General features: G+C 36.0%; 1 protein-coding gene across 1 annotated transcript; it reads left to right on the top strand.

Moving 5' to 3' along the window:
* Positions 1-5,823: 5,823 nt before the first annotated feature.
* On the top strand, positions 5,824-10,092 carry LOC116538386 (olfactory receptor 6N2). The gene has a single exon (XM_032260756.1). The coding sequence runs from the start codon at positions 6,532-6,534 to the stop codon at positions 7,555-7,557; it is 1,026 nt and encodes a 341-aa protein (XP_032116647.1). The 5' UTR covers positions 5,824-6,531; the 3' UTR covers positions 7,558-10,092.
* The last annotated feature ends 968 nt before the right edge of the window (positions 10,093-11,060 follow it).

Raw genomic sequence — 11,060 nt, 5'->3', positions numbered from 1 at the left:
GTGGTTACCAGAGGATGGAGAAGAAAAGGGGAGGGGAAAGATGGGAAGTTGGTTAAAAGGTATGAAATTACAATTAGATAGGAGGAAGAAGTTCTGTTGTTCTATTGCACAGTAGGGTGACTATGTTTAACAATATTGTATTGCATATTTCAAAGTAGCTAGAAGAAATGATTTTGGATGGATTCACCATAAAGAAATGTTAAAAATGTGAGAATACAGATAGGCTGAATACCCTGATTTGATATTACACAATGTATATATGCATCAAGGCATCACACTGTACCCTGTACATATGTACAATTATTATGTGTCAATTAAAAATAAAACAAATGAAAGATGCATATTCAATGAATTATTAGAAAAGGGATGAATTCAGAAATACACAGTATTCTGAAAAATTATAACAGAAGAATCTGGCCTATCCTTATGTGAATGTTGTGTACACATGTGTGGGTAGAGAGGGGTAGAGGAGTCAGAGTAGCTTTTCTTAATTGATGCATCCAACAAATAGTTATTGTATATCTACTTTGTGCAAAAAGATAATAGGAATTGAATGATGGTGTTGAAAAAATACAGTTCCTATCTTCATTGACCTTATAATTTATTGGTGAAAAGACAGAAATAAACATACAAATATATAATTAAAATCTGTGCTGGTTTTACAAAAAGGATGACCAGGAAGCAATGGACAGAATAAGGGTTGGAAGACAGAGCGTTTAGACAGTGTGGTCAGATAAGACTTTTTCAAAGAGATGATGTTAGAATGGATACCAGAAGAATAAGCAGGTGTTACTTGGTGAAAGAGACCCAAGAACAGGAAGAGAAATGTGTTCTAGGAGTTAGGTCAAGCAGAGTGGAGTGTGATTTTAAAACCTAGGGTATTAGCTTATTTCTGGTTTTGAACGACATATCTTTAGCCTTGTTGTTCATTTCAGAGAGTGAAACAGTGATGAACCAGTCTAAGAAAGAGGGATCAGTATGCTTAGGGCACTTCAACACACATGTAGACAAGTTAGAGGCCATTTAGCTGGAAGAAAATTCATCAAGGCAGGGCATGAAAGCTGGGTTCTAGTACTGGCAGAACTTTGTGTTATGTTGGATTCAGAGAGTTGCCATAGAACCAATGAGGGGAAGTAACAAGGAGATGGATTTCATTCATGAAAACTAAATTTTGAACAATCCAGGGTTACATGTTTATTGTGATTGTTTTGTAATATAGTCAATTCAAAAGGGAACGTTGTCAATTAATGTTAAAAACACTAAAAAGGAAAAGAGTATGATCGGTAGGAGGGAAAGAGACTTAAAGTTAGTGGGTCACCTACTATGTACAAGACTGTATTTTGCCCCTTATGTATTTTATCTGAAAAAAACACAACCTAGCTCATGATGTTCTCACAGAATAGCAACATCAGACAAAGTCACTCTGACCATAATGAAGTGAGAGGAAAAAAATACCACTTAGTAATCCTGTCTAATTACATACAACACTGTACAGTCAGAAAAATCTATTTATTCTCCTAGCTAAAATGAGTGACTGATATCATCTTTCTCAATTACAGCTTTAGTGTGCTTTAATGAATAAGATTCATTAAGATACCTAGTCATGGAATTATTTCTAGTAATTGATAGGACCAAATCCAGAGCAAGCTTAGCTCTCTTGAATGTTTCCACCTCACCTAAAATTGCCTAATGTCAGCCCACATCCTGTAATAATTCCCATCTAACACCCTCTTACAGAAATGTCCCACAGCTCCAGTGGTGTGTGATTACCCACATTGTAATAAGTCAATAAACCTAATTTTGTTGATTATGGGTATGTTCCTTTCTTTTGCTGGAAAGCTTTGTCCTGTCATGTAATTCTCAAAGCAACCCAAATATGTTCAGTTTAAAGGTGAAGAAAATAAGGCTGTGAGAGGCTAAGTCACTTAGACAAAGTTAATTATTTGGAGTAGTTTCCAAACATGTATTCTACATCTGCTACATGAAGTGGGGAATATAAGCTAACACACTTTAAAACTGTTATAGTTAGTGTTTGAGGTTTATCTTCACTCTCACAGCACACATTTATACATAATAAAATACTGGTTCAGATAAATACATGACTGCCTGAAGGTACATAGAGAGTAGTAGTTAAGAGCACAGACCTTAAAACAGGTGCCACTTTATGGTAATGTGACCTTGGTTATGATCCTTTGACTATTAGGAACATTTCCAAGGCAGTGGAGCTTACAGGCGATGATAATGGATTCTGGGGTCAGAGTGATTTGGTTTACCATTCTGTAGGGCACTTGTGTGACCTTGGACACTTTATTAAACTCTCTGGGCTTCGGTTTTCTCAAATGTGAAATGGGAATAACAATCATACCAACCTCATAGAGTAATTGTGAGGACTGTATTAGAGTAATTGTGAGGACTGTATTGTGCTTAGAACAATATGTGTTGCTTAGCAAATGCTCAGGTAAACGAGTCTTTAATTGGAGCTACAATTCAAATTAAAGTTTCTGAAGCTCCACAATCCCAGTGTGTTTGTGTGTGTGTTTGTTTGTTTTAAAAACAGGCAGCTCTTATCAGCTTCTGAAAGGAAGAATAATAATATTAGTGGGATTCAGCACATTATCAGAAAAAGTAATTGGCTAAAACGATGAGGGGAAATAGTCTCTTTGTATAGCTGAAGTGAGTCAAGAAATGTGAAAGTACATGAGTTTATGAGAATGGTGGGAAGATTAGAGTCGCGTTTTCAGAACCAGAGGTCAAGAGTCTAGGTTCAGAAGTCACTAACGATGAGGGACTAGAAGTGGCAAGGGAGGGTGATGAGATAGCAAACATTTGGGAAAGACTTCTCTGAGCCCACTTCTGCAAGTGAGAGGTAAATTTGGATTCCCAGGAGTCTCCCCTGAGCCAGATTCTCACCTGCCTCTGGCTTCCTTCTGCCACTTGTGGCAAAAACAATCGGTGTTAACTCTGGGGACTCTGCCTCAGGAGGATGAGATTTGCTGTAAAGGAGGAAAGGCTCAAAGATCCAGTTTCCATCTCCCACACATATACTCATCCAGGCAAGATCAAAGCAGACGCTGAATGATGATCGGTAGTTGGTAGGTGAACTAGGGAGCACATTAACTGTATTGATCAGCGATTGGAAAGGTGGCACACAATAAGGGATTTGAAAACATACTACTTGGAAATATAACAATTGAATTAGTGAAAATGTGACTTAAGTAACTGGTACTTGAAATAATTCGATTTTGATCATCTTAGAGTATTAGATTTGGAAGAGACTTTAAAGGCCATCTTGTCCACCATTCCCTCCATTTGATTCGTCATTTATTCTACAACCAAGAGATTAGCAATCATTTGCTTTTAAAACGTTGACAGACAAGAAATTGTCTTGTGTGCTGTCACAGATCGGTCAAGTGCTGACACAGATGGTAGAAAGTAGAGGTTTCTAAAACAATTTTCATGAAATAGAGGCTGTGACTGAGAACACCTAATGAGGTATAGACAGTCCCTAATGAATGATGATTCTACTTACAGTTTTTCTACTTTACAATGGTGTGAAAGCAAATACATTCAACAGATTAATACATGAGATATTCAATACTTTATTATAAAATAGGTATTGTGTTAGATGATTCTGCCCAACTGTAGGCTAATGCAAGTGTTCTGAGCACATATAAGGGACACTAGGCTAGCATGTGATGTTTGGGTATATTTCATGCATTTTCAACTTATTTTTATTATGATAGGTTTCTTGGGCTGTAACTGCATCGTTGAGGAGCATTTATATTGTATTCTCTCAGGAGAAACTGCATTTGAAAATGCTTAACCTAGAGAAGGCCTTACACAGATTTTCTATTTGGAAGATTACAGACATTTGGTCATACAATAATTTGGGGTCCAGAGGCCTTGAAGTTGCTCCTGAAATTATTACGTTTACTAGACCTTACTTGATCTACACATACAGTTGGCTTCAGAAAAGCTAACTTGTATAAAGGGGAAACATTACCAATAACAGTTCCTTACACATAAAAGATGATCAAAACTATTTCCTGAGTTTAATTTCTCTGAGTCAGTGGGAGTAATGATGGGTCTTTCAACAAGATTAGGGAAAGTTGAGGCCGGACTAAATTTGAGATGCTAACTTTGTTAGAATACTATAAGCTTTGAACTGCTAAGAAGACAACAAAAAGGATGCATTCAGGTACAATAGAGAAAATGTAACTTAAATTTAGGCTAGAATAAAACATTGATTGAGTTCACAATTATATACTTATTGTCCTAGGCATTAGCAGGGAAATACATAATAATTAATGAAGTACTACATTTATTCTCAAAGATCTTAACAATTTATGGGGAAGACAGACTTAAAAAGGTAACAACATGCTAAATATAAATATTATGAGGGCATAGAAAAGGAGTAAATAATTCTTTTTCTGAGGAATTCAGCAGAAGAATATTTAAGGAGTTAAGATCTGATCTGATTTTGAAGGCTAAGAAGTTCCCAGATGGAGAAGAGAGATGACCTAGAAGCAAATGAAATGTAATGAAGCAAGAATTTCTTTTTTAACATATCTGTCTCCTGTAATTGGAGAGGCGAATATACAGTCTCCTTAGGTTAGAAGAAAATCAAGAAGAATCTTTTAAGTATCAATTGCTTTCAACGAGTTTAGCATTCTAAAATATCAAACCCAGAAATTTATTTCTACTGCAGGGCATTTGAGTTTGGAAGAAATGTTTTGAGTTGAGTGAGTGGTAGAGTTGCAGGGAAAGCACTGGTCTACTAATTATTAATATAGTTGTTTAAATTAATTCATTTGGTTATTAAAATCCTATTCAATACTTTTAATGTGACAGCCATTGTGATGAGTGTCAGGACGATGAAAATAAGCAAGAGGCTTGTTTGTTGGTATGATACTAGAATTGGGCAGTTTTCAAATGCAGTGTGAGCTACACAGCGTATGGTATGACTGGCACTGCTATCATTTTTACTGGAAAATACAGGATAAATGTTTGCTTTTGTCCTTTCCTATATACCTGTTTGCAGAATCATGACATGGTTTCTTTCATCCTCCAATGGTGACCAATAATAATTTCTAAGTATCATTATAAACTAATGGATGTTTCACATTCTGCTTAAGAATAATTAGAATGTCCAATACTGTTTTATATAAAATTTCACCAAGCCAACTATATACTCTTCACCTGTACTTATAGAATTGATTTTCGGAAAATACAGGATTCATGTTTATTGCCAGTGTATGATGTTTGTTTTTGAATCTGCACTGTTACACCAAATGTGATAACCTCCCTAAACCATCTTCCTGTCAGCAACACCCACAAGGCAAATTCATACCTTCAGCTCTGAGCTTGAGTAAGAATAATTAAATTTTATTTATTTTTAAAAAATCTACATCTGACCAGGTCAGTCATCTATCAAACATTCCTTAGTGATGCCCTTCATCTACTGAGACAAGGTCTTAAAGCATTGAGTGAGCTTTCCCAGTTTGCTTACCACACAGGGGAAGATATGTTTCCCTAATGAGTGGCTTGCTGCTCATTGCTTTTATTCTTGACTGAAATATTTATTTTTCTCTTTTTATATATATATATATATATATATATATACACACACACACACACACACATACATACACATATATATAATATATATTTATTATATATATTAAGAGAATATATATAATATATATATATGTTTTATTGCATTTTAGATTTTGGGGTACATGTGAAGAACATGAAAGATTGTTGCATAGGTACATACATGGCAATGTGGTTTGCTGCCTTCCTCCCCATCACCTATATCTGGCATTTCTCTTTTACCTAGCTGATCCAAGCTCTTCTTGGAAAATTCATCTTACATGCATTCTCTAAATGCTTTTTATTCAGTCATCCTGGTCTGAGAAATGAGCCACTTTTCGGGCACTCTGTAAAGTGTTCTGTACTTTACAAATCCTATTGAAATGTCTGCTTCTCTACAGGGTTATAAGCTTTCTGGTGGCAGAGATTGTACCTTGTTGAATTTTGTGTTCCTTCTGCCTGACACATATTTGTTCAATAAATGTTTATAGAGGTGAACTGAACAGTAAGAAAAGATTTGCTACTCTATTAATCTCATACCCCAAATTCACTCTTTAAGAATTAACTGAAGGAAAAACCATGACCTGGAAAGAGGAGTTAGAATGCTTAGAAACAGTCAGATAGTATAAAGCTAGAATGTTTGAGGATGGTCTAAATGTTATTTCTGGGAAATAGTATCACAAGAAATAAAAAAGTATTACAATCACTTTTTCTCTCTATTGCCGAGTTTTCATGTTTGCAAAATAGGCAAAACAATGGTGCTTATCTCGTTGAACTATAAAAATTAACTAAATATTGAATTCAAGGCACTTGTTAAAATGTTTGATGAGTAGTAAGTGCTAATAAGAGTTAGCTATTGTTATTTTTACAGTAATAGTAATAGTAGTTGGAGTAATAGTTGTAATTTACGTGCTACTTTTAAGTTAAAAAGAGAGAGAAATGAGGTTTTGGCATGGATTCAGCAGTCACCTTAATCTAGTGTTTTTCTTTCCTTCTTTACCTCAGCCTCCCATGGATCAATACAACCATTCAAGACTGGCTGAATTTGTGTTCTTTGGCTTTGCCAGTAGGGGCTACGTCAGGGGCTGCCTTTTTGTCCTGCTGCTGTTGGCATACCTGTTCACCATCTGTGGCAACATGCTCATCTTCTTAGTCATCCAACTGGAATCAGCCCTGCACACACCCATGTACCACTTTGTCAGTGTTCTCTCCTTCTTGGAGTTGTGGTATACGGCTACCACCATCCCTAAGATGCTAGCTAATATTCTCAGTGAGAAGAAGACCATTTCTTTTGCAGGATGCCTCCTTCAGACCTATTTCTTTCACTCCTTGGGAGCCTCTGAATGCTACCTTCTTACAGCCATGGCCTATGATAGATACCTGGCCATTTGTCGGCCCCTCCACTACCCTGCAATTATGACGACCACCCTCTGTGCCAAGATGGCTGCCGCTTGTTGGACTTGTGGCTTCCTGTGTCCAATTTCTGAGGTCATCCTGGTCTCCCAGCTCCCATTCTGTGGTTACAACGAAATCCAACACATTTTCTGTGACTTTCCACCTTTGCTGAGCTTGGCCTGCAAGGACACATCCACTAACATTCTGGTGGACTTTGCCATTAATGCCTTCATAATTCTTATCACTTTCTTCTTTATCACGATTTCTTATGCAAGGATCATTGGGGCTGTGCTGCAGATAAAAACAGCAGCAGGAAGAAAGAAGGCCTTCTCTACCTGTGGCTCGCATCTTGCTGCGGTCCTTGTCTTCTTTGGGAGCATCATCTTCATGTACGTGCGACTAAAGAAGAGCTATTCACTGACCCTTGACTGGACACTTGCTATAGTTTACTCGGTACTAACACCAATGGTCAACCCAATTATCTACAGTCTTCGTAACAAGGAACTCATTAAAGCCATCAAGAGGACCATCCTCCAGAAGGGGGATAAAGCTAGTCTTGCTCATCAGTGACTTCCTTCCAAGGTCCCTTCTCACTTCCATATTCAATTCATAAAAGTTCTGTGTTCCTTTAGCTTGGCCTTGAATAATCTTCCCATCATCACACATGCTCTGAATTTCATTTCCTTTCACCTCTTCAAAGACTTAATTTCTTTATGGTTTTCTTGTTTTCTATATCTTTAATTTTTCCATTTTTTACTTGATCACTTATATCAGCATTTAAGAATATTATAGTCTCTATATTCTTCTTAAAAAAAAAACAACCATGTATATTTCCGTGGCCACACATGTCCATCCAGCTAGAGATCAATTTCTCTGCTCCTTTTTCCAATCAAACTTCTTTTCAACCCATTCCAATCTTATTTTGACTCAGGCCTTCCAGCTAATATTTTGTGAAGGTCATTATTGACCTCCATGCTACCAAATCCATTAGAAAGTTATTTTCCTCCTCTGGCCTGACCTCTTGACACATGACCAGTTTCTATGCCTCAACTCCCTTAGCTTTTTTTTCCTTCACTCTCATGACATCTTTACCCCCCAGTTTTCTTCTTATCTTTCTAGTGAGTCTTTCCCAGCCTTCGTTGTCCTGCCATGCTATCTCCTTAGATACTCAGAGTTATTCTCATGGATTTAAATACAATCTCTATCACAAGGGCTCTTAAATTTTTCTTTCCAAACTACAGTTTTTCTCTAAAATTTGGACTTATATGTTCAACTTCCTACTTATCAACACTACCTGGATTGGAATTCTCAATAATTTAAAACTTAACATGTCAAAATGGTTTCTTAAAATTTCTAACCATAAAACCTTGATGCTTTTGTTTTCCTTGTGTTTCTTCTAGAACATTTCAAAAACTCTATCTTGCTTCCTTTTCTTGCACCCATAATTCTGATAAATTATTAATGTATGCTAATCTTTTCACAAAATATATTCTTAAATCAATTTATTTCTTATTCTCTTTAGTGTTGCTATCCTGGTATAAATCACCAATATCTTTCAACTGGATTAGTATAATAATATTCTACCCACACTCCTTTCTTCTACTCTCATTCTATCCTAATATATTTTCCCACATAAAACACAGAGAAATGTATTTGAAACCTAAATTGTATATATCATTTTATAAAAACACAAGAAATTCTCAATTGCTTTTAGGATAAAATTCAAAGCCTCACCATACTTTATAGGGCTAAACAAAATTCTTCCCTGCCTTCCTCTCCAATATAGACTTATACCGCTTCTCCCTCAGCTCCCTCTTCCCTAGTTACATGATTAGTCTTTCAGGTCTTCAAATACATTATGGATTTTTCTGGCTTCAGGATCTTTACTCTGTTTTTTCCCCAACATTTCATTTGGCTCACTCTTCCTAATTGTGTGAGTTTCTGTTCAAATATCAATTTCCAGACATTACCTTTGAGAGGACTTCTGAACACTCAATCTAATTTATGTCACTCATTTTTATCTATGATGTATGTTTTGCTTTTCCTCAAAATATGTATCGCAATTTATATATTTGTGGACATTTGTGTATGTATAGATATAGTTATAGATAGACATAGTGTGTCATTCTTTTCTACCAGTATCTATAAACTGGATTTTGTCTGAAATTATTTCAGTTTCGTTATTCGTTATATGTACAGAATCTAGCACAGAGCCTAAACGAGATGAATATTTGATGCAGGTATAATAAATGAAACATGTAATGAATCTTACCCACATCTGTCACCAACCCTGAACAATGACATCATGAATCGAATCTAATCATTACTGAAACCCACTCTTCTATAGAATGCATCGGTCTTCCCCAGTTGTACTAACTTGTTTTCTGAACAACCCATCTCAACTTGTCTCACATCTGCATTTTGAATTTCCTTTGATAGTACTGGTAACTAGTCCTTAGTTAGCCGCTGTGTATCACACTAGGTTATCTTTTCTGGACTGTATTTTTTTTTTTTTTTTTTTTTTACTTACAAACTTTGGTGGGCAGGTAAGCTCTCTCCAGATAATATTCATTTTTAGCATTATATGGTTATGTGTAAACATACATTTTCATGTCATTTGGGAAAATGCCTAAGTGTAGGATTGCTGGGTCACATGATAAACATATGTTTATAATTAACTATCTAACTGTGTTCCAAAGACTAGTGCTTTTTGGGTCCCTCAGCTGCGGTGCAATGTGGGGAATGTGTGGTGCGAGTCCATTCAGCGTGGGCAGCTTTCCTGAGCTGTGGGAATAGACTTGTCATGAGCCCTAGGCTTCTGTTTCTCATTGCTGCCTGTCCATGAGTAATAAATCTGCTTTTCGTTATTTGTTCTGTGAGTGTTTTGTCTCACCAGATTCATGAACTTGGTAGAGAACCTTTGCATAGATATGCGTGTCCTTTACTCCAAATCTTCCCTGCTGTTCTCCACACAATTTTATCAAGTATTTTGGTAAAATAAACACACAGTACATTTCTTCTATATACAGCCAGTTATTTTCTGTAAACAGTGGTGGTAAAAGACGAGGTTGAGATGCTAATGAGGACTGAGGAAGTTAATGGAGCTGCAGGTTCAAGACATGTGATGCCATAAAAAGATACGCAGTTAGGTGCTAAAGTCTGCTCACAGTTTTTGAGAAAGGATTGATAACTTATTAGAAATTCTGTGGAAGCAATAGCTTGGAATCAGATACAGTGGGAGTATTAGCACTATGCCAATCAGCAAATATTATAAATCAGGGTCTTTTCAAAAATGTCAGGTTATGTCAAAGCTAAATAATGCCAGACACTAAGGTGGTAAGAACAGACTTAATTAGTTATATATGAATATAATTGTGAACACACACACACATACACATACACATGAATTATTTTGGTAGCTTTGAATTTTCTCAGGCAGGCACTTAAAGAGGTGCTAGGATTATCTATGGCCTTGAGCTCTTAGAAACTACATGAGTGTTTGTTTAAGTCTTTTAATACATGTGGTTTGGAAGGGAAGGTGGGGAGGGCGAATAAAATCATTTTTGCTGTTAGTCTATAGATTTTGTATGCCAAGGTTGAGGTTTAGTCAAAAAGAGAGCTAGCTTTCAACGAAGTAGAAATCTTTGTTAGAGGAAAGTCAGTTGTGAAGCATTTACCCGAGCACAAATAGAGATAGGATATCAGTTGGAGGGGCAGTAGCAGAATTGGTGGACATCTTTTAGGAGCAGAGGATATTCTAGTTCACAGAAAAGAAGTAATTGAAATGAAATTGACAGAGTTGGAAAATTTAGTTTAAAAAGTAGTGGTACTTTAACCCTTAATTGCCTTATAGGGATTTAGAAAACCTGAATAAACCTGTAGTCATTAAGTAAATAAAATTATTAGTTAAACTCTATGTATATTAGTCAAAAAATAACACTTTGTCTCAAATATTAAGTTATTAATTAAAAATCTATTTACCATGAACAAAATATTAAACACTTCCAACTCAATTTGAAAATTCTTCAAGAAAGAGATTAGGAGGTCAAAAAATATAAACTTGGATAAAGAAT

Source organism: Sapajus apella, unplaced genomic scaffold (assembly GCF_009761245.1).
Source record: "Sapajus apella isolate SASKATOON/1434 unplaced genomic scaffold, GSC_monkey_1.0 scaffold119, whole genome shotgun sequence".
Lineage (NCBI taxonomy): Eukaryota > Metazoa > Chordata > Mammalia > Primates > Cebidae > Sapajus > Sapajus apella.
Note: the sequence above shows the minus strand (reverse complement) of the source record. Positions and strands in the feature narration are given on the sequence as shown.

Coding starts and splice junctions, on each gene's coding strand:
- LOC116538386 (XM_032260756.1), top strand. CDS start 6,532: ATGAGGTTTTGGCATGGATTCAGCAGTCACCTTAATCTAGTGTTTTTC.